The sequence below is a fragment of the Aedes albopictus genome, chromosome 2 (assembly GCF_035046485.1).
Source record: "Aedes albopictus strain Foshan chromosome 2, AalbF5, whole genome shotgun sequence".
Lineage (NCBI taxonomy): Eukaryota > Metazoa > Arthropoda > Insecta > Diptera > Culicidae > Aedes > Aedes albopictus.
Genome location: NC_085137.1, coordinates 276,137,485 through 276,162,299, shown reverse-complemented (window position 1 = coordinate 276,162,299; position 24,815 = coordinate 276,137,485). Strand labels below are relative to the sequence as shown.

At 39.6% G+C, this 24,815-nt stretch overlaps 2 protein-coding genes across 2 annotated transcripts in view; one reads left to right on the top strand and one right to left on the bottom strand.

The window, feature by feature from the left end:
* The window catches only part of LOC134288988 (uncharacterized), a 277,839-nt gene extending 261,839 nt beyond the window's left edge, over positions 1-16,000 (bottom strand). The window contains exon 1 of the mRNA XM_062854963.1: positions 13,219-16,000. Within this exon, the coding sequence (XP_062710947.1) occupies positions 13,488-15,890 (2,403 nt within the window). The 5' untranslated portion in view covers positions 15,891-16,000 and the 3' untranslated portion in view covers positions 13,219-13,487. The remainder of the gene's footprint in view (positions 1-13,218) is intronic.
* On the top strand, positions 3,524-12,822 carry LOC109399044 (uncharacterized). Its single transcript, XM_062848207.1, has 3 exons — positions 3,524-3,586; positions 11,830-12,255; positions 12,369-12,822. Exons 1-3 carry the CDS (start codon positions 3,524-3,526, stop codon positions 12,723-12,725), a joined length of 846 nt encoding a protein of 281 aa, XP_062704191.1. The 3' UTR covers positions 12,726-12,822.
* Positions 16,001-24,815: the final 8,815 nt, after the last annotated feature.

Below are 24,815 nucleotides of genomic sequence, written 5' to 3'. Positions count from 1 at the left end.
CAAAATGGTCATTGGCAGAGGAAGCTCTCAGTTAATAACTGTGGAAGTGCTCATTGAACACTAAGCTGAGAAGCAGGCTTTGTCCCAGTGAGGACGTTACGCCAAGAAGAGAGAAGAGAGAGAGAAGGGGTCAAAGCGCAAGTTTTTGGTGATGGTGGATCATTACTTCGATTTTTTTGAAGTAAGTTTGCTGAAGGATTTGACACCGGAGTCCGTCATTTCGGCCTGTAAAGAAAATTTCGCTCGCCACGGCATTCCGCAACTTGTGCTATCGGACAACGGAACTAACTTCGTTAACCAGAAAATGCTCCAGTTTGCCTCAGAGTGGGGGTTCAAACAAACAACATCAGCACCACACCATCAACAAGCCAACGGTAAATCCGAAGCTGCAGTGAAGATTGCCAAAAGATTACTGAAAAAGGCGGAAGAAAGCGGGTCGGAGTTCTGGTACGCGCTGCTTCATTGGCGCAACATCCCGAACAAGATAGGTTCAAGCCCGGTGGCACGTCTATTCTCCCGGTCAACAAGGTGTGGAGTTCCATCCAGCGCAAGCCAACTGCTGCCGAAGGTGGTGGAAAACGTACCAGCTTCAATAGAAAAACAACGTCAGTACCAGCTATGACAAGAAAGTACGTTACCTACCTGATCTTCAAGTTGGATCTCCCGTGTACGTCCAACTAGATCCCGCGGCTTCCAAACTGTAGACACCAGGTACCGTTGCCACCCGCTTGAGCGAGCGCTCGTATTTGGTGGATGCTGCAGAAAGCAAGTATCGTCGCAGTCTCGTTCATCTCAAATCGCGTGAAGAACAAACTAGCACGATGAGCACGACGTCAAAAAGTGTTCCACCGGTTCCACCCGTTCTACCGATGTTGCCGTCAGCAGAAGAATCATCAGTAGGACCAAATCAAAACAATCATCGAAATGACGTTCGACCGACAGATGCAGTTTCAAGCGAAACATTCGAAAAGGTCCCAGAAGGAAATTCGCTTGCTGTGGTGAATCCCTTGGTGAATCCGACGGACGCACCCGTGGTTTCTTTGTCATCATATCGTCATCGGCAAGGAAAAGACTAGACGCCAAAGCCGGCCGTCCAAAACGTGAAAAGCAACTGCCGGCGTGGTTGCTAGATTATAAGCTTTGAACGTTCATTTTATTGTGGGGAGGATGTTGCAGTATGTACGTGCCCCTCGTATTTTCATTCTCTTTTGTTAACACACACATACTAACATACCCTCGCACGGACCTGAAGTAAAGAGTGCAGTGAATGGGCAGTAGCATAAAGGCGAGCCAAGGGAGCACAGTGCGCTCCGTGAATCAGTACAATAAATCGTTTTGTACTAATCGAACCCGTGTTTAATTAACGTTAAAACAACAGTAATCTTTTCAGCAAATTTCGATGCATAACATGATGAATATTACATTATAAGACTGTGGAGTAGGTTCAGCAGTCATCAATTATGTCTATATTATTACGTTTCGTAGAAAAATCAAAGGGTGTCCTTCTTGTCCCGGTGTCCTTTTTGCCCCTAGGTGCAAAGGAGCAAAAAATTTACGAATTTGGTTTTGTTTAGACTATCCCCACCAGTGCGTAGTGAGTCGGTGAGTAGTAGGGGTATGTAAACCGGTTTCATTTCTGATACCCACCCGTTTTCGCACCACACGGTAACATCATTTTTTTTTTTTTTTTTTTTTTTTTTTTTTTTTTTTTTTTTTTTTTTTTTTTTTTTTTTACTGTGTTGACAGCGTGATTAGCTTTGTTATTAAATATCTGATCACCTAATTAATGTATTTTGTGTGTAAATCTCTCGTTTTCGAACTCGTATAGTGTTTTTGTGGCGTGTGAACATCGTGTACATAAGTCGAAAGTGCAGTTCAATTGGTTTTCGAAGCGAATCTTTAAGTATTCAGTGTTTAGTATTAACGCACTAAACAATTTACTCTGCGTTCGCCGTCTGTTTTCACCCGGGCAAAATGCCCGTGGGTATGGATGGTGAAAACAATGAGCACGGTTGCTGCAGTCAGCCGTGCGCGCAATGTGCCCTACCAATTGATGACGACAACGCTTGTGTGGAATGCTTTGGCCGTTGCAAGCTGTTTATCCACATCCAATGCTTGCCTGGTGCGACAAGTGATGAGATAGCGAGTCTGCAGAAAATAAAAAATGCTGTGTTCGTGTGTGACGCGTGCTTAAGTCTGGCTGAATTTGATGATAGGCACAGTGAAAAGCGATTGGATGAAATTGCCTGTAAATTGAATGATCTTGCGAGTGCGGTTGAAGTAGTGAAGAATGTTGAACAAGTTGTGCGTAGAGTTGTGTGCGAGGAAATAGCGCGTGTGAATAAATCGAATGTGGCTAGTGACGAAAATGACTTACCTCGCCGTATGATTACCCGTGCATCTGCAAAACGGAGGAAAATCAACGTGTCGGGCAGCCATGTGGAAGCAGAAGAGACTCCGAAAACATCTTTTGCGGATGTTTTGAAAATAAATTCCGGAAGAAAAGTAATCGAACAACCAAAGAAAAGCATACCGATTCAGAAACCAAATCCAGTGGTCATCGTCAAGCCGAAGTCAGGAGTGCAGGTTGAAGACGTTCGTGCCGAGTTGCGGAAGAAGGTTAATCCTCGGCATTTGAATGTGAAACGTGTCACAAATGGCAAAAATGGTGAAGTGGTGATTGCGCTGCAGGACGAGGAGAGTGTGAAGTTGTTGAAAGAAAACGTTGCAAAAAATATGGGTGATTCGTTTGAGGTGAATGTGCGGGAAAATCTAAAACCGACCATTAAGCTGCTCGGAATGTGTGAAGAAATGGAGGAAGAAGAGCTCAAAGGTTCATTGGTTGACCAAAATGATGCTTTTGCAAATCTGAAGCACTTCAAACTTCGTAAGACTTACAGCAACGGAAAATCGCGGTTCAACAACACCAGTGCAATTATTGAGCTTGATGCTGAAACATACGAGAAGGTCATGCAAGAAGAAAAACTAAACTGTGGTTGGGATCGGTGTCGCGTTGTTGACGGACTACAAGTGACACGGTGTTACAATTGTTGCGCCTTTAATCACAAGAGTAAGGACTGTAAGGCAGAACAACCCAAGTGCCCTTTGTGTAGTGGTAGTCATTTGGTGAATGATTGTCAGTCGAACTCGAAAGAGTGTGCCAACTGTAAAAAAATGAATACTGAACGAAAGCTGAAGCTGGATACGAATCACGCTGCGTGGAGCGCAACCTGTCCGGTGTACTTGAGACTGCTGGAACAACGCAGAAGTTTTGTGGATTTTTCGAAGTAGCAATCATTTTCTCCTCAAGCAATACATTTTTCGAACACAGTTGCCAACGATGCAATCTGTTGGGGAACCTATAGGAGCTCTTTCGGATATTCTGTAGCAGTTGACACTCCTGCTTTCTCAGGTAATTTTGAGAATAGTATATGTCTCGCCGAAGCTAGGCAAGATGCTGCACCGTTTTTAAGCCCATGCGATTTACAGAACGATGATGCTACTACATACATGGATGTCAACGATGTTGGAATCCGTGGAAACGGTAATGGTCATTCAGAAGCAGTCGATACTCCTGCTCCACCAGGTAATGCGCTGAATTGTATATGTCTCGCCGAAGCTAGGCAGGATGCTGCACCGTTTTTAAGTCAATGCGATTTACAGAGCGATGATGCTACATACATGGATGTTAACAATGTTGGAATCCTCGACTACGGTAATGGTCACTCAGAAGCAGTCGATACTCCTGCTTCCCCAGGTAATGCATTGAATAGTATATGTCTTGCCGAAGCCTTCTACGATGCTACCAAAAATATAAGAAACGAAAACTTCCAGTCCTTCTACAACTCTTCGCTTGCAACCTTTCCTGAGGGCCTTTCTACTGCGTCAGGTAATGCTAGGAGCAGTATATGTCCTGCCGAAGCTACCGATGGTACTGCCTATTGTTCAAGTCACGACAACTTCCAGAACAATCTCGCACACGCGGACCAGCCCATGGAACTCTGTTCGCATATCAGCCCCGAACCACTCTCTAATCCAGCGGACTCATCTCATAATTTGCACTTTGGAGACCAGCTTCCTCTGTCAGGTAACGCCACTCATAGTATATGTCTCGCCGAAGCCTCCGGTGATACTGCTCGCCATTCAAGTGATGCCAACTTTCAGACTCGTACTGCTCCGAGTACAATGAACACAGTTTCGTCACCCTTCATCAACATCCTCCCAAGGGAGCAATATTCATTATCAGGTAATGCTAGGAATGGTATATGTCTTGTCGAAGCTCCAGATGATACTGCACGCCATTCAAGGGACAATCATTACCAGACGGACCGCAACTCAACCCCTCATCCTGCTGAAGTTGATGACCCCAGAGAGAAGCTTACGGTTTACTATCAAAATGTTCGTGGTCTTCGGACAAAAGTTGATGATGTCTTTCTCGCTATATCTGACTCCAGCTATGATGTGATAGTATTAACTGAAACCTGGCTCAACGATCAAATATTCTCATCCCAGTTATTTGGCAGCACGTACTCTGTGTATAGGAATGATCGTAGCATCTTGAATAGTCGCAAATCTCGTGGCGGTGGTGTCCTAATTGCTGTTTCTACGGCCATAAATAGCTGCATCGATCCATCTCCCGTTGCATCCAGTCTTGAGCAGCTTTGGGTTAGGCTTAAACTTGCTGATACCGCAGTTAGCATTGGAGTTATCTACTTACCGCCCGACCGTAAGACAGATGTGAATAGCATAAATCACCATATTGAGTCAATCGGAGCTGTACATAATAATCTTGGACCCAACGACCATGTACTCCTGCTAGGCGATTACAATCAATCCGGTTTGGTATGGACTCGTGCTGATGATGAAGTTCCGATGGTAAATGTGTGTCAGTCAGATATTTCTGGCGCAAGTGCTGCATTGCTGGATGGCTTTAGCTTGCACGGCTTGAGGCAGATAAATTTCATTGGCAACAGAAACAACCGTTTACTCGACCTTGCGTTAGTGAATGATGTTACGCTGGATACTTGTTCTATCCGCGAAGCACCTGAGCCTCTTTCTGTTATTGATCCAGATCACCCTGTCTTGGAAATTGAAATATCGCTATTGAAACCTGATCTCACTGTTGTTGCTGACGAACCAGCTCTTAATTTCCATAAAGCGAACTACAACGGACTAATGGAAGCACTTTATCAAATGGATTGGTCGTTTTTGGAGTCTCTCGAAATTGATGATGCTGTGTCTCGCTTCACCAACGTTATGCTCAACATGCTAGCTGAGTTTGTTCCACCGCGTGGTCCTACTCCTAAGCCTCCATGGGGTAATGCTCGCCTTCGTCATTTGAAGCGTTTACGTTCGAAGTCACTTCGGAAATACTGTAGATCACGTTGTCCGTTCAGTAAACTGCAGTTTAATTGTGCAAGCAATAATTACCGAATATACAATCGTTTCCTATACAAGCGGTATACACTACGAATGCAAGATAATCTTCGACTAAATCCCAAGCAATTCTGGCTTTTTGTTAACACGAAGCGGAAAGAAGGCGGATTACCAGTAGAGATGTTCCTGGAAAATGTTACCGGCAGTACCGGAGGAGAAAAGTGCAACCTTTTTGCAGCCCACTTTGAGAGTGCATTTAACATTTCTCGTGCATCTACGACTCAGATCGAACTGGCAGTTCGGGATACCCCAAGCAATGTGCTTTCGTTAGAATGTTTCCAAATTACACCTCAGCAAGTCAGTTCTGCCATCGAAAAGCTAAAATCATCTTCCTCAACAAGTCCTGATGGTATTCCGCCGTGCATTCTGAAGAAGTGTCGTAATGCCTTGATTCAACCGCTTACAGTCATCTTTAACAACTCGCTTAGGCAATGCAAATTTCCGACGGAATGGAAGTATTCTGAAATGTTTCCAGTTTACAAAAAGAAAAACAAACGAGATGTTGCGAACTATCGAGGTATAACTTCTCTGTGTGCTTGCTCAAAAATTTTTGAAATCATCATTAACAACGCACTGTTTGCATCCTGCAAAGCATACATTTCTCAAGATCAACATGGTTTCTATCCTAAGCGATCAACTTGTACGAACCTTTCGCAGTTCACTTCATTCTGCTTGCGAAGCATGGATGCAGGAAAGCAAGTTGACACAGTGTATACAGACTTCAAATCCGCCTTCGACCGAGTTGATCATAGGATATTGCTTGCGCGGCTCAGAAAACTTGGAATCTGTCCAGAATTTATCGATTGGTTTGAGTCGTACCTAGAGAATCGTCAGCTCGTAGTGAAAATAGGACCCGATAAGTCTAGAGTTTTCACGAATACGTCCGGTGTGCCACAAGGAAGTAATCTCGGCCCGCTACTATTCACGATATACATCAACGATCTATCCATTGCGCTTCCTCCAGGTTGTCGCCTTTTTTATGCTGACGATGTTAAGTTGTACATGGTTATAAAAAGTATTCTGGATTGCATGACTCTTCAACGTCTGATTGACCTCCTCGTCGAATGGTGCTCCAAAAATTTGTTGACTCTGAGTGTTCAAAAGTGCTGTGTTATGTCATTTCATCGCAAGCTGCATCCAATTACTTACGACTATACCATCGCCAATCAAGTCCTCACACGAGTTTCACAAGTCCGTGATCTCGGTGTTACACTAGACACAGCACTCACGTTTCACGGTCACCATGATGACATTATCTGCAGAGCTAATCGGCAATTAGGGTTTATTTTCAAGATTGCAAGCGAATTCCGTGATCCCTTTTGCCTTCGTTCGCTTTACTGTGCATTAGTACGATCAATACTTGAGTCAAATGTAGTTGTATGGTGCCCATTTCAAACCACCTGGATCGCAAGAATTGAGGCTGTTCAGAAGAAATTCGTCAGATACGCTCTGCGTGGACTGCCATGGCGCGACCCGCTCAACTTACCACGATACGAGGATCGCTGTAACCTTTTGGGAATGCAGACCCTGAACCATAGAAGAAAAACTGCGCAAGCTGTGTTTGTCGCCAAGATTTTACTAGGAGAGACCGAGTCTTCAGCCATTCTGTCTCAACTGAACATCTATGCTCCAGAACGCACCCTCCGACAACGCGAATTCCTACGGATGGATCACAGGAATACCGAGTACGGATTGCACGATCCCTTACGATTCATGTCGAAAAGCTTCAATGATGTCTACGAGTTTTTCGATTTTAATACCTCTGCCACTAGCTTCAAGCAAAGATTGCTGAGCAACCGTTCTCTGCCATGACATGGATGAAATGGAACTAAGTGGAAACAGAGCGGGTGAGTATCGCTCCATAAACTTTGTTGCTTGAGTAGTTTGCTATCCGTTTTTTTTAATTTCCGGTTTTCAACAAACTTCACGACGAGATTCATTGGATACGGATTGATGGACAACTTCACTGTTCAAGACCTGCAGTAATATGACTTTTATTTTTTTTTTATGTACACTGTGGTGCATAATTGATCGGACAAACGCCGATTTTCATACAAAATGGCCAAGTTTAAGATGCTGTAACTCTGGTTTGCTTTGTTGGATTGAGCTCAATTTTTGACACGGAACTACAAATATGCTGAATTTTGTGTATACAAAGTATAAAATGTTTTCGTTCACAGGTCTGGGCGTGGCAAGGCGTTGAAAATATTGCAAAAGTGATCGGACAGCGGTACCCCTTTGATTTACACGCGTGCCGCTGTCCGATCACTTTTGCAATTTTTTCAACGCCTTGCCACGCCCAGACCTGTGAACGAAAACATTTTATACTTTGTATACACAAAATTCAGCATATTTGTAGTTCCGTGTCAAAAACTGAGCTCAATCCATCAAAGCAAACCATAGTTACAGCATCTCAAACTTGGCCATTTTGTATGAAAATCGGCGTTTGTCCGATCAATTATGCACCACAGTGTATCTGTACTGTTGTAATTATGTTAGCCGTGCATTGAATGTTTTTCAAATAATTGTAATGTTGTTGAAAAGACATGGAGTTTTTACGCCTTTTTGAAGGAGCCCAATTGAATGTTTTTGGCTCGTTCAAGGAGGCTTTTCTCCATCACACTTCATTAAGACAAGATGTCAGATGAAGCAAATAAATAAATAAATAAATAAATAAATCATCGTTGCTAAAATACTACCGTATCTCCCCACCGGTGGTTGGTAGTAGTCTTGACAGTAGTACCTCATATCGTAAACAAAACACAAAGAAGCAAATAAATGTCAACAACGTTTTTTGCCTTTGAACTTATCGTGTTAAGTGTTTGTTAATATTAAAAATGTTTTCCTCAAGTATTTTGTCCGAATTTTTGGATTCCAGTGATGATGAACTTCAATTCGCGGAACAGATGTTGGCATATGCACAAATGCATGCCTCGGAAAATGAGAAACCAGAGCAATTCGGAGGATCGCGGCCTGGGAAGCGTCCCAACATAAACAGATTTGCGGAAGAAGGAGCTGTGCGGTTGTTTAACGATTATTTTGCCGAAAACTCTGTTTATACGGATGAACAGTTTGAAAGGCGTTTCCGCATGCGTCGTAGTTTATTTCTGCGTATTGCAAAGGCGATGGAACAAAACGAATACTTCATTCAAAAGCCAAACGCAACCGGGAAGTTGGGCTTGACGAACTTGCAGAAATGTACGGCAGCTCTCAGACAATTGGCTTACGGATCGCCATCAGATGCCGTTGACGAGTACGTTCGAATGGGAGAATCGACCGCTCGGAAGTGTCTGCTTGAATTCTGCCGGACTGTCGATAAAGTTTTTGGGGGAGAATACCTAAGGTCCCCTACCCACCCAGTACGGAGGGTTAGCCTAACATTAGCCTAATGTGAGACTAACTGGCCAGCATGTTAGGCTAACTTTTTGTCTCACTTTTGGCTAATGTTAGTCTAAAATTAGACAGATATGACACACTTTTGTTAGACATGTTGCAAATTCGAAACATGTTTGTTAGTCTAACATTAGACTAACGTTAGACATGTTTTACTATGGGCTGTTAGACAAATGTTAGGCATAAATTTTATGCTGCTTGTTTTCATTCCAGCTGTCATCCGAGCAAGAAGTGATTGTAGTAGTGAACTTTTGTCGACGTTCACTACTACAACCGTACTCTTGCCTCCAATGAAAGCTGGACGAAACAAATTCAATAAAAAAAAAAACTCGGAGCCTGTTCAATTTTAACTTTAATTTTAATTTTAACTTAAATTTAAACTTGAATTTGTGTTTGAGTTAAATAAAAATTAAATTAAATTAATTTTAATTTAAAATTAAAATTAAATTAAAATTAAACTAAAATTAAATTGAATTAAAATTAAATTAAAATTAAAGCAAAATTAAATTAAAATTAAAGCAAAATAAATTAAAATTAAATTAAAATTAAATTAAAATTAAATTAAAATTAAATTAAAATTAAATTAAAATTAAATTAAAATTAAATTAAAATTAAATTAAAATTAAATTAAAATTAAATTAAAATTAAATTAAAATTAAATTAAAATTAAATTAAAATTAAATTAAAATTAAATTAAAATTAAATTAAAATTAAATTAAAATTAAATTAAAATTAAATTAAAATTAAATTAAAATTAAATTAAAATTAAATTAAAATTAAATTAAAATTAAATTAAAATTAAATTAAAATTAAATTAAAATTAAATTAAAATTAAATTAAAATTAAATTAAAATTAAATTAAAATTAAATTAAAATTAAATTAAAATTAAATTAGAATTAAATTAGAATTAATTTAAAATTAAATTAAAATTAAATTAAAATTAAATTAAAATTAAATTAAAATTAAATTAAAATTAAATTAAAATTAAATTAAAATTAAATTAAAATTAAATTAAAATTAAATTAAAATTAAATTAAAATTAAATTAAAATTAAATTAAAATTAAATTAAAATTAAATTAAAATTAAATTAAAATTAAAATTAAATTAAAATTAAATTAAAATTAAATTAAAATTAAATTAAAATTAAATTAAAATTAAATTAAAATTAAATTAAAATTAAATTAAAATTAAATTAAAATTAAATTAAAATTAAATTAAAATTAAATTAAAATTAAATTAAAATTAAATTAAAATTAAATTAAAATTAAATTAAAATTAAATTAAAATTAAATTAAAATTAAATTAAAATTAAATTAAAATTAAATTAAAATTAAATTAAAATTAAATTAAAATTAAATTAAAATTAAATTAAAATTAAATTAAAATTAAATTAAAATTAAATTAAAATTAAATTAAAATTAAATTAAAATTAAATTAAAATTAAATTAAAATTAAATTAAAATTAAATTAAAATTAAATTAAAATTAAATTAAAATTAAATTAAAATTAAATTAAAATTAAATTAAAATTAAATTAAAATTAAATTAAAATTAAATTAAAATTAAATTAAAATTAAATTAAAATTAAATTAAAATTAAATTAAAATTAAATTAAAATTAAATTAAAATTAAATTAAAATTAAATTGGCCAGGAAAATTAAAATTAAATTAAAATTAAACTAAAATTAAATTGAATTAAAATTAAATTAAAATTAAAGCAAAATTAAATTAAAATTAAAGCAAAATAAATTAAAATTAAATTAAAATTAAATTAAAATTAAATTAAAATTAAATTAAAATTAAATTAAAATTAAATTAAAATTAAATTAAAATTAAATTAAAATTAAATTAAAATTAAATTAAAATTAAATTAAAATTAAATTAAAATTAAATTAAAATTAAATTGAAATTAAATTAAAATTAAATTAAAATTAAATTAAAATTAAATTAAAATTAAATTAAAATTAAATTAAAATTAAATTAAAATTAAATTAAAATTAAATTAAAATTAAATTAAAATTAAATTAAATTAAAATTAAATTAAAATTAAATTAAAATCAAATTTAAATTAAATTAAAATTAAATAAAAATCAAAACAAAATTGAATTAATATTAAATTAAAATTTAATTAAAATTTTATTAAAATTTAATTAAAATTTAATTAACATTTAATTAAAATTTAATTAAAATTAGATTAAAATTGAATTCAAATTTTATTAAAATTCAATTAAAATTTTATTAAAATTAAATTTATTAAAATTTTATTAAAATTTTATAAAAAAATTATTAGAATTTTATTAAAGTTTTATTAAAATTTTATTAAAATTTTATTAAAATTTTATTTAAATTTTATTACAATTTTATTAAAATTTTATTAAAGTTTTATTAAAATTTTATTAAAATTAAAAAGAAAATGAAAATTTATTTAAAATTCAATTGAAATTTAGATAAAATTTTATTAAAATTTTATTAAAGTTTTATTAAAATTTTATTAAAATTTTGTTAAAATTTTAATAAAATTTAATGAAAATTTAATTAAAATTTGATTAAAATTTATTTAAAATTAAATAAAAATTAAATAAAAATTAAATGAAAAATAAATCAAATTAAAATGACTCACCGACACGATGAGGCCAAACTTAATGGAATCGGACACTGTTTTGGAGATGACTGGTTCCGGCAACGGTACGACGAGAACGAACCGGACTTATTGGCCCGTAGCAGCGGCGAGGAGCTGACGGGTCGGACGACGGAACGACTGAAATGGTTCTTACCAGGTTGTTACGGTTTTAACTGATTGAAACGCGCAATTTTTATCATTTTTCCGACCGACGAACGCTGTCGCAATCAATGAAGTTATTTTTTTAACTGCCGTTCAGGCAACTGTCAACAATGCGCGAAAGAATCGAACACTGAGCATAATTTCGGGGTTATGATTTATGCTCTCCAGAAATTTTCGATGAGCAACATATCTAACAAATGCCTAACAGTGTCGAACGCCTAACTTCCTCCGTGCTGGGCAGAGCGATTTACAAAGACTGCTGCGTATCGGAGAAGAACGAGGCTTTCCTGGAATGCTAGGGTCCCTGGACTGCACGCATTGGCAATGGAAAAATTGCCCTATGGCTTGGGCAGGCCAATATAAGGGGAAAGAGAAGAAACCGTCAATAATATTGGAAGTTGTGGCATCTTACGATCTATGGATCTGGCACGCCTTCTTTGGGATGCCAGGTTCAAATAATGATATAAATGTTTTAGAAAGATCTTCACTGTTTTCCGACTTGTACAACGGAAAGACACCTGAGGTCCACTATACTATCAACGGCCACTCATATAACATGGGGTATTACTTGGCTGACGGAATTTATCCACCGCTGGCCACACTGGTACAAACAATTTCTGCACCAGTCAGTCAAAAACGCAAGGTATGATGTGAAGTATGGACATAGACAGGGGTGTTTTGAACTTTTCATTTTTCACTTGCTGAATACTTGAATACTTTTTCTCTAATAAATGAAATTGTTTTTTTTTTGTACAGCACTTTGCCGAAATGCAAGAATCGGCCAGAAAGGACGTTGAGCGCGTATTTTCCGTGCTGTCGGAAAAGTTTGCGATGATCAAAAATCCTGCCAGACTATGGAATAAGCACGACTTGGCAGCGATCATGCGTTGCTGCATCATCCTTCATAATATGATTATTGAGGACCAGCGTGATACTTCAACACATTTCGAGTACGGTTCGGCGTGTGTTACCACCCACAATGTAACGAGCGATGAAACAGACTTTGGAACATTCCTTGCTCGATTTGAAAAGGTACACGACGTGTCTCGTCATCATCAGCTCCAAAATGATCTAATCGAGCACCTCTGGAAAGTCAAAGGAAAAGAGAACTAATAAACCAAAAATGTCAATATTTCAAACCTTTATAAAAGTGGCCGTTACTATTACTTTGAATAAAATAGCAATCCCAAAAAATGAAAATAGCACTGCACACAGACGTCTTTTTAAATATTTTTACGAGAATAATACTAGAAGTATCTCCAGGAAGCATTTCCCCAAATTTTTCTTTCAAAACTTTCTCCAGAGTAAAAACATTGTTAATCGGAAAATTATTTCAAAGGTCTTCCACGGATTTTTTCTTCCAAGTATTTTTATTTTTATTTTTCGAATGCTTATCAAGAAAACAGGGATTTTTTTGAGAATTTAATAACTATTTCGTAAGGATTTCATAAAATGCTAGTTTTTTTTTTGTTTATACCAGGTAGGAATTCTTAAGATTCAGTACTAGAAATTATATAAAATTGTTAAATAAAAGAAAATCGGGTTAAGTACGGTTCCTTTGAATTCCACTAAGAATTTGCATCCTTTGACAGATACGTATTTCGACCTCAACTGTAAGGTCGTCTTCAGTGTCTTGTACTTGACTCGACTGAAGAGATCCATCGCATTCTACACGTCTCATACATCATAGGTAAAAATAATAGGTAGCTTAATTTAGGTAGTTTTTTTTTTTTTTTTTTTTTCTCCCGAGCATGCAAAAACTTATATCTATATCAACCTCCACCATAGAATAGGTAAAATTTCCCTCCACCACCGAATAGGTACATTTCCCACCAGCACAGGATAGGTAAACAAAGTTCATGTATCACAGGTACATTATGAGACGCACGCCATACGAGAGTGCTTAGGGGGTAATAATTTGAAAAGCCACGAACTTCCATTGCCTTGATCCTTATTCAACAGCGTGTTAGGTACCTGTTTGTATATCTCTAGACTCTCAGCAACGTCCAATTTCCAAGGTGAAGTTACATTTCGCAAAATTTGAATATCCTCTGTAGTTACAGGGTGGCCCTCCTCAAAGACATGTTCAGCAACTTTCGACCTGAAATCGTATTCCAAACCTCTATTCACTGTCCTCTGCGCCTTTCCCACTTCCGCCATATGTTCCCTGAATCTAACCTCCAAAGACCGTTTTGTTTGACCAACGTAGACCTTATCACAATGGGAGCAACTGATTTTGTAAACGCCAGCCTTGTTTAGGGTGTTGACCGGATCCTTTGTAGAGCCTAATGAAGTCTTCAACTGATTGCTTCTGCTAGAAAATACTAAATCGATTCCGAAATTTCTGAACCTAGAACGTAAATTATTAGTGATGTGTTGATCGAAGGGGACTGATACTCGCTTCAAAGATTCTGAAATAGGGGTAAGAGTTGTTAGGGATCCTCGATATCGCAACCTCTCCTTTTTGTCAATGATGGCCTGAATTGTCCTCTCCTTATATCCGTTGATTTTCGCTGTTTCGAATATGTGAGTGAGTTCCTTATTCTTCCCGTCATCGCTTAGAGGTAGAGTCTGCATTCGGTGAACCATGTGGTGAAAAACTGCCATCTTATGTTGGAAGGAGTGATTCGACGAATAGGGGATGACACGCATGGTATTGGTAGGTTTCCTGTAAATCTCGAATTCGAACGACGAACTATCTTCCCTCTTAACTAATAGATCCAAAAATGGAAGTTTTCCCTCCTTTTCTTCCTCGTGAGTGAACCTGATATCCTTATGTACATTGTTGATGACCTCTAGAACCTTAGATAAAGCTTCCCGTTTGATCACACTGAAAATATCGTCGACGTACCTCCACCATTTCTCCGGAAGTAAACCTTGCTCCTTAAGCTTGGTTTCTAAATTTGCCATGAAAAGCTCGCATAAAAATGGGGATAGGGGATTTCCCATGGGGGCACCTTTGGTCTGCTTGTAGAACTGTCCACGGAATTGGAAGTAATTCTCATCCATGCACAGTCTGGCCAAACGTAAATAAGTCCTAACTTTTCCTTTCCAAGCTGCGTCAGACTTTTGGGGTAGTAACCAATCCTCGAGAAGATTAAGAGCATCCTTTACAGGGACACTTGGGAATAGTGCTGCGACGTCGAAAGAAACCATAATCTCGTCCTCCTTGATGGTTCCTGATTCCAACAACTTTTGGGTGAATTCCTGAGTGTTTTTGACCGAACTGGTGGGGAAGGGTTTTGGCATACTTTGGAACTCTTGAACTAACCATTTAGCCAATTTGTGGGTAGGGGATCCTTCAGCTGAAATAATCTCTCGCATCTCTTGACCGGGTTTGTGAATTTTAGGAAGACCTTTGATCCGCGGAAGAATGGGATTTGCTTCCTTCAAACGAGCCTCTCCGATGATGGGTTTACAGTCTTTCAGGGTCTTGTCTGTCAGCCTTATTAGTCCGGGTAGTGGATCTACTCGTAGATGTCTGTATGGTCCTTCGTTTATCTTCTTCTCCATCTGTTCGTCGTAGTCCTTCTTGTCCATAATAACAACCGCGTTACCTTTGTCTGCCTTCATGTAGTATACTGGTTTCTTTTTAAGTTCCGTTACAATCCTTGTCTCGTCTGAATTTACCTTACTGCGCTGTCCTGTTTTGATGGCGTCTGCTACGATGTTCCTGGCTGTATTTTGGTCTTTGATGCTAACGTTCTGTGTGATCGCTGTTTCCATGTCCACGATGATCTGTTCCACGTCTGGTTTCGAAGTAACCGCATATCCTAACCCCTTATTGAGGTGTGTCAATTGTTCCTCTGTGAACTGTTGCGTCGAACGGTTTACTACGAATCCTTCAATGGGTTGAACCATCGGAATTGGAGTGTGGGTGTCCTTTGCCGCTCTGGTCTCGTTTCGTAGATTCGTCAGCTTCTTTTTGTGTAGTCGTCTCTTCCTGTCTGCTTCACATTCCTCTGCTCGCTTTACCTTGGTGAGGAACAATGGGAAACCTTCCGGATATTCGTTGGCCAACTTTAAGTGCAGGGAATAGCACTTAAGTGTCAGCTTGTCCAACTTGGCGTAGTGGCGTTTGATGGTGTCTGCGATGTACTCTGCTTCGGCCTTCCTGGTGACGCTGGGTGGGATGTGCTTCTTGACCTTAATCCTATGACTAACGGGTGTTAGTTTCTCCTTTTGACATTTCTTCAGAAATGCCACGTCCTTCTGAATGCTGATGATGGATCTCTTCAAATCGATGAAATAACTCTGCTCCGTCCGCTTGGTAGCCATGATGATGATGATTAACCTGGGCTTGTTAGGGGAATATCTGTAAATAAAAGAAAATCGGGTTAAGTACGGTTCCTTTGAATTCCACTAAGAATTTGCATCCTTTGACAGATACGTATCTGTCAAAGGATGCAAATTCTTAGTGGAATTCAAAGGAACCGTACTTAACCCGATTTTCTTTTATTTACAGATATTCCCCTAACAAGCCCAGGTTAATCATCATCATCATGGCTACCAAGCGGACGGAGCAGAGTTATTTCATCGATTTGAAGAGATCCATCATCAGCATTCAGAAGGACGTGGCATTTCTGAAGAAATGTCAAAAGGAGAAACTAACACCCGTTAGTCATAGGATTAAGGTCAAGAAGCACATCCCACCCAGCGTCATCAGGAAGGCCGAAGCAGAGTACATCGCAGACACCATCAAACGCCACTACGCCAAGTTGGACAAGCTGACACTTAAGTGCTATTCCCTGCACTTAAAGTTGGCCAACGAATATCCGGAAGGTTTCCCATTGTTCCTCACCAAGGTAAAGCGAGCAGAGGAATGTGAAGCAGACAGGAAGAGACGACTACACAAAAAGAAGCTGACGAATCTACGAAACGAGACCAGAGCGGCAAAGGACACCCACACTCCAATTCCGATGGTTCAACCCATTGAAGGATTCGTAGTAAACCGTTCGACGCAACAGTTCACAGAGGAACAATTGACACACCTCAATAAGGGGTTAGGATATGCGGTTACTTCGAAACCAGACGTGGAACAGATCATCGTGGACATGGAAACAGCGATCACACAGAACGTTAGCATCAAAGACCAAAATACAGCCAGGAACATCGTAGCAGACGCCATCAAAACAGGACAGCGCAGTAAGGTAAATTCAGACGAGACAAGGATTGTAACGGAACTTAAAAAGAAACCAGTATACTACATGAAGGCAGACAAAGGTAACGCGGTTGTTATTATGGACAAGAAGGACTACGACGAACAGATGGAGAAGAAGATAAACGAAGGACCATACAGACATCTACGAGTAGATCCACTACCCGGACTAATAAGGCTGACAGACAAGACCCTGAAAGACTGTAAACCCATCATCGGAGAGGCTCGTTTGAAGGAAGCAAATCCCATTCTTCCGCGGATCAAAGGTCTTCCTAAAATTCACAAACCCGGTCAAGAGATGCGAGAGATTATTTCAGCTGAAGGATCCCCTACCCACAAATTGGCTAAATGGTTAGTTCAAGAGTTCCAAAGTATGCCAAAACCCTTCCCCACCAGTTCGGTCAAAAACACTCAGGAATTCACCCAAAAGTTGTTGGAATCAGGAACCATCAAGGAGGACGAGATTATGGTTTCTTTCGACGTCGCAGCACTATTCCCAAGTGTCCCTGTAAAGGATGCTCTTAATCTTCTCGAGGATTGGTTACTACCCCAAAAGTCTGACGCAGCTTGGAAAGGAAAAGTTAGGACTTATTTACGTTTGGCCAGACTGTGCATGGATGAGAATTACTTCCAATTCCGTGGACAGTTCTACAAGCAGACCAAAGGTGCCCCCATGGGAAATCCCCTATCCCCATTTTTATGCGAGCTTTTCATGGCAAATTTAGAAACCAAGCTTAAGGAGCAAGGTTTACTTCCGGAGAAATGGTGGAGGTACGTCGACGATATTTTCAGTGTGATCAAACGGGAAGCTTTATCTAAGGTTCTAGAGGTCATCAACAATGTACATAAGGATATCAGGTTCACTCACGAGGAAGAAAAGGAGGGAAAACTTCCATTTTTGGATCTATTAGTTAAGAGGGAAGATAGTTCGTCGTTCGAATTCGAGATTTACAGGAAACCTACCAATACCATGCGTGTCATCCCCTATTCGTCGAATCACTCCTTCCAACATAAGATGGCAGTTTTTCACCACATGGTTCACCGAATGCAGACTCTACCTCTAAGCGATGACGGGAAGAATAAGGAACTCACTCACATATTCGAAACAGCGAAAATCAACGGATATAAGGAGAGGACAATTCAGGCCATCATTGACAAAAAGGAGAGGTTGCGATATCGAGGATCCCTAACAACTCTTACCCCTATTTCAGAATCTTTGAAGCGAGTATCAGTCCCCTTCGATCAACACATCACTAATAATTTACGTTCTAGGTTCAGAAATTTCGGAATCGATTTAGTATTTTCTAGCAGAAGCAATCAGTTGAAGACTTCATTAGGCTCTACAAAGGATCCGGTCAACACCCTAAACAAGGCTGGCGTTTACAAAATCAGTTGCTCCCATTGTGATAAGGTCTACGTTGGTCAAACAAAACGGTCTTTGGAGGTTAGATTCAGGGAACATATGGCGGAAGTGGGAAAGGCGCAGAGGACAGTGAATAGAGGTTTGGAATACGATTTCAGGTCGAAAGTTGCTGAACATGTCTTTGAGGAGGGCCACCCTGTAACTACAGAGGATATTCAAATTTTGCGAAATGTAACTTCACCTTGGAAATTGGACGTTGCTGAGAGTCTAGAGATATACAAACAGGTACCTAACACGCTGTTGAATAAGGATCAAGGCAATGGAAGTTCGTGGCTTTTCAAATTATTACCCCCTAAGCACTCTCGTATGGCGTGCGTCTCATAATGTACCTGTGATACATGAACTTTGTTTACCTATCCTGTGCTGGTGGGAAATGTACCTATTCGGTGGTGGAGGGAAATTTTACCTATTCTATGGTGGAGGTTGATATAGATATAAGTTTTTGCATGCTCGGGAGAAAAAAAAAAAAAAAAAAAAAAAAAAAAAAAAAAAACTACCTAAATTAAGCTACCTATTATTTTTACCTATGATGTATGAGACGTGTAGAATGCGATGGATCTCTTCAGTCGAGTCAAGTACAAGACACTGAAGACGACCTTACAGTTGAGGTCGAAATACGTATCTGTCAAAGGATGCAAATTCTTAGTGGAATTCAAAGGAACCGTACTTAACCCGATTTTCTTTTATTTACAGATATTCCCCTAACAAGCCCAGGTTAATCATCATAAAATTGTTTCTGGAAGCCACCGCCAAATCCTTGAGGATTTCATGGGGGGATATCTGATAGAACTTCTACTGGAATCGCTGAAACAATTTTTAGAGAAGAAATCCCAGAACGAATAATAAGCTCATTGCAGAATCCTCGGGTGAACTCCTTGAGAAATCAATATTGCAACTCTAGGAGGAATCCCTGAAGAAACTCCTTGAAGAATTCATGAAGAAATTCATGGAGGAATTTCAGAGGATACTCATGGCGGATTCACTGAAATAAATCTCTGAGAAATCTCGAAAAGAATTCATGGAAGGGATCTCTGAAAGAATGCATTGCTTAGGGGAAGTATCATAGTGATGGAGGAATTCTAAGAAATTCCTGAAGAACCCCTGACGGAAATCTTGGAGGAATCCTTGAAGAATCCCTGAAGAAAATACAAATCTAAAAATAATCTGCTTGAGAAATCCCAGAAAATCCAAGTGAAATGCATGAATCTCTGAACGAATTCTCAGAAGAATCCATGAGAAAAATAGAGATCTTTCAGTACCTCTTCCATGAGCTTCTTCTGTGATTTCTCTAAAATTTCTTTAGCGATTTCTCTTAGAAATAATTCAAGGAATTTTCCATAAATAAATTTGGGGATTCGCCTAGGAGGTCCTTCAAAGATTTCTCAAGATTTTCCTTCAGAGATTCCTTCAAAAAATCTCTCAGTGATCCTCCAGGAATTCCTTTAGGGATTCCTTCAGGGATTCATCTAAAAATTCTTTCAGGGCTTCCTCCTAGAACTCCTTAAGAGATTCCTCCAGGAATTCCTTCATGGATTCCTCCAGAAATATGTTCAGGGATTCCTCTAGCAATTCCTTCAGGAATTTCTCCAGAAAGTCCACCAGGAATTACTTCAGGAATGTTTCCAGGAATTCCTACATGGATTTCTTCAGGGATTCCTACAGAAAGTTCTTCAGAAAATTCAACAGGAATTTCTTCACAAATTCCTCCAAGAATTCCGTCGGGATTTCTCCAGGAAATTCTTAAGAGATTTCTTCGGTGATTTCTCCAGGGATTCCTTCGGCGGTTCCTACAGCGATTCTTCCAGCGATTCCTCCAGGAATTCCATCGAAGATTTCTTCAGAGTTTCCTCCAGGAATTCGTTTGGGGATTTCTCCAGTGATTTCTTCAGGGTTTTCTCCAGGAATTCCTCCAGTATTTTCTTCAAAGATTCCTTCTGAGATTCCTCCAGGCAGGCCAGGATTTCTTCAGAAGTTTCTCAGGAATTACTTCTGGGATTCCACCAGAAATTTCTTTCGGGATTTTCCTGGAATTTCTTCCGAAATTTCTCCAAATATTCCTCCAGGAATTTTTCCAAGAATTCTTTAAAGGATTCCTTCATGAGTTTCTTCAGGTATTGCTGTAGAAGATTGTCCAGGGATTCTTCCAGATGTTTTTACAGGGAATGTTCTAGATTCCTTAAGAATATCTTCTGAAGTTTCTCTGGTGATTCCTCTAGGAGATTCAGTTTTCTCTAAGTTTTTCAGGAGATTTTTCCTACATAGGTTATTTCCGTAGTTCATTCAGGGATTTCTACAGGAGCTCCTTCACAGATTTCTTCAAAAAATCCTTCAGAGTTTCCTCCTGAAACTACTTCAAAGGTTACCGCAAAAATCCCTTCAAAGATTCCTGCTGGAATTTCTGCAAGGAATCCTTCAAGAGTATTTGTTGGAAATAAAAAACGTAGGCGAGGCTTCTCTGTCCAATCCCAGGCACTGACTGATATCGCTACCAGCGCAGTGCCTCTCCTTTATTCAATATAGGAATAACATATTCACAATATATTTCCATTCAAATTACTGGAAGAATCCTTGGAATAATTCCAGAAGGAATCCCTGAAGGAATTCCTGGAGAAATCCCTGAGAGAACTCCTGAAGAAATTTCTAAAAGATTCCCTAAAAGAATGCCTCAAGGGATCCCTGAAGGATTTCTAGAGGAACAACTGAAGGAATTCCCGAAGGAATTCATGGAGGAATCCCTGAAAGAACTCCTGAAGAAATTTCTGAAGGATTCTCTGAAGGATTTCGAGAGGAACTCCTGAAGGAATTACTGGAGTAATCCCTGAAAAAAGTAATGAAGGAATCCCTGAAGAAATTCTTGAAGGAATTGCTGAAGGAATCCCCGAATGAATTCCTGGAGGAATCCCCGAAGGAATTCCTGGAGCAATCTCTAAAGCAATTCCTGGAGAAATTTCTGGAGGAATTCCAGAAGCAATCTCCGAAAGAATTCCTGGAGGAATCCCTGAAGAAAATCCTAGAGGAATCCCCGAAGGAATTCCTGGAGGAATCTCCGAAGGCATTTTTGGAGGGATCTCCGAAGGAAATTCTGGAGGAATCTCTGAAGAAATTCCTTAAGAAATCACTGAAGGAATTCCTGGAGAAATCACCGAAGGAATTCCTGGAGAAATTTCCGAAGGAATTGCTGGAGAAATCTTCGAAGGAATTCCTGGAGAAATACCAGAAGGAATTTTTGGTGAAATCCCCGAAGGAATTCCTGGAGGACTCCCCGAATGAATGACTGGAGAAATCCCTGAAAAAAAATCCTGGTGAAATCTCCGAAGGAATTCCTAGAGGAATCCCCGAAGGAATTCCTGGAAAAAAGCCCGAAGGAATTCCGATGGAATTCTTGGAGGAATCCCCGAAGGAATTCCTGAAGGAATCCCCGAAGGAATTCCAGAAGGAATCCCCGAAGGAATTCCTGGAGGAATCCCCGAAGGAATTCCTGGATTAATCCCCGAATGTATTCCTGAAGGAATCCCCGAAGGAATTCCTGGAGGAATCCCCGAATTAATACCTGGAGGAATCCCCAAAGAAATTTTTGGAGGAATCTCTGTAAAAATTCCTGGAGAAATCGTCGAAGGAATTTCTGGAGGAATTCCTGAAGGAATCCCCGAAGGAATTCCTGAAGGAATCTCCGAAAGAATTTCTGGAGGAATCCCCGAAGGAATTCCTGGAAAAATTTCCGAAGGAATTCCTGGAGGAATCCCCGAAGGAATTCCTGGAGGAATCTTAAAAGGAATTCTTGGAGAAATCCCCGAAGGAATTTCTGGATTAATCCCTGGATGAATTTCTGCAGGAATCCCCGAAGGAATTCCTGGAGGAATCCCCGAAGGAATTCCTGGATTAATCCCCGAATGTATTCCTGAAAGAATCCCCGAAGGAATTCCTGGAGGAATCCGCGAAGGAATTCCTGGAGGAATCCCCGAAGGAATCCCCGAAGGAATTCCTGGAGGAATCCCCGAAGGAATTCCGGAGGAATCCCAGAAGGAATTCCTGGAGGAATCCCCGAATGTATTCATGAAGGAATCACCGAAGGAATTCCTGGAAAAAATCCCGAAGGAATTCCTGGAGGAATCCCCGAATTAATCCCTGGAGGAATCCCCAAAGAAATTTTTGGAGAAATCTCTGTAAAAATTCCTGGAGAAATCGTCGAAGGAATTCCTGGAGGAATTCCTGAAGGAATCCCCGAAGGGATTCCTGAAGGAATCTCCGAAAGAATTTCTGGAGGAATCGACGAAGGAATTCCTGGAAAAATTTCCGTAGGAATTCCTGGAGGAATCCCCGAAGGAATTCCTGGAGGAATCCCCGAAGGAATTCCTGGAGGATACCCCGAAAGAATCCCCCAAGACATTCCTAGAGGAATCTTAAAAGGAATTCTTGGAGAAATCCCCGAAGGAATTTCTGGATTAATCCCCGGATGAATATCTGCAGGAATCCCCGAAGAAATTCCTGAAGGAATCCCCGAAGGAATTCCTGGAGGAATCCCCGAAAGAATCCTCCAGGAAATTCCTGGAGGAATCTCTAAAGGAATTCTCGGAGAAATCCCCAAAGAAATTTCTGGATTAATCCCCGAATGAATTCCTGGAGGAATCCCCCAAGGAATTCCTGAAGGAATCCCCGGAGGAATTCCTGTGGGAATCCCCAAAAGAATTCCTGAAGGAATCCCCGAAGGAATTCCTGAAGGAATCTCCGAAGGAATTCCTGGAGGAATCCCCGAAGGAATTCCTGGAGGAATCCCCGAAGGAATTCCTGGAGGAATCCCCGAAAGAATCCTCCAAGAAATTCCTGGAGGAATCTCTAAAGGAATTCTCGGAGAAATCTCCGAAGAAATTTCTGGATTAATCCCCGAATGAATTCCTGGAGGAATCCCCGAAGGAATTCCTGAAGGAATCCCCGGAGGAATTCCTTTGGGAATCCCCGAAGGAATTCCTGAAGTAATCCCCGAAGGAATTCAAAAAGGAATCCCCGAAGGAATCTCCGAAGGAATTCCTGGAGGAATCCCCGAAGGAATTCCTGGAAGAATCCCCGAAAGAATCCTCCAAGAAATTCCTGGAGGAATCTCTAAAGGAATTCTCGGAGAAATCCTCGAAGAAATTTCTGGATTAATCGCCGAATGAATTCCTGGAGGAATACCCGAAGGAATTCCTGAAGTAATCCCCGGAGGAATTCCTGTGGGAATCAAGAAGGAATCCCCGAAGGAATTCAAGAAGGAATCCCCGAAGGAATTCAAGAAGGAATCCCCGAAGGAATTCAAGAAGGAATCTCCGAAGGAATTGAAGAAGGAATCCCCGAATGAATTCCTGAAGGAATCCCCGAATGAATTCCTGAATAAATCCCCGCAGGAATTCCTGAAGGAATCCCCGAAGGAATTCCTGAAGGAATCCCCGAAGGAATTCCTGAAGAAATCCCCGAAGGAATTCCTGAAGAAATCCCCGAAGGAATTCCTGAAGGAATCCCCAAAGGAATTCCTGAAGGAATCCCCGAAGGAATTCCTGAAGGAATCCCCGAAGGAATTCCTGAAGGAATCCCCGAAGGAATTCCTGAAGGAATCCCCGAAGGAATTCCTGAAGGAATCCCCGAAGCAATTCAAGAAGGAATCCCCGAAGGAATTCAAGAAGGAATCACCGAAGGAATTCCAGAAGGAATCCCCGAATGAATTCCTGAAGGAATCCCCGAAGGAATTCCTGAAGGAATCCCCGAATGAATTCCTGAAGGAATCCCCGAAAGAATTCCTGAAGGAATCCCCGCAGGAATTCCTGAAGGAATCCCCGAAGGAATTCCTGAAGGAATCCCCGAAGGAATTCCTGAAGGAATCCCCGAAGGAATTCCTGAAGGAATCCCCGAAGGAATTCCTGAAGGAATCCCCGAATGAATTCCTGAAGGAATCCCCGAAGGAATTCCTGAAGGAATCCCCGAAAGAATTCCTGAAGGAATCCCCGAAGGAATTCCTGAAGGAATCCCCGAAGGAATTCCTGAAGGAATCCCCGAAGGAATTCCTGAAGGAATCCCCGAAGGAATTCCTGAAGGAATCCCCGAAGGAATTCCTGAAGGAATCCCCGAAGGAATTCCTGAAGGAATCCCCGAAGGAATTCCTGAAGGAATCCCCGAAGGAATTCCAGAAGGAATCCCCGAAGGAATCCCCGAAGGATTTCCTGAAGGAATCCCCGAAGGAATTCCTGAAGGAATCCTCGAAGGAATTCCTGAAGGAATCCCCGAAGGAAATCCTGAAGGAATCCCCGAAGGAATTCCTGAAGGAATCCCCGAAGGAATTCCTGAAGGAATCCCCGAAGGAATTCCTGAAGGAATCCCCGAAGGAATTCCTGAAGGAATCCCCGAAGGAATTCCTGAAGGAATCCCCGAAGGAATTCCTGAAGGAATCCTCGAAGGAATTCCTGAAGGAATCCCCGAAGGATTTCCTGAAGGAATCCCCGAAGGAATTCCTGAAGGAATCCCCGAAGGAATTCCTGGAGGAATCCCCGAAGGAATTACTGAAGGAATCCTCGAAGGAATTCCTGAAGAAATCCCCGAAGGAATTCCTGAAGGAATCCCCGAAGGAATTCCTGAAGGAATCCCCGAAGGAATTCCT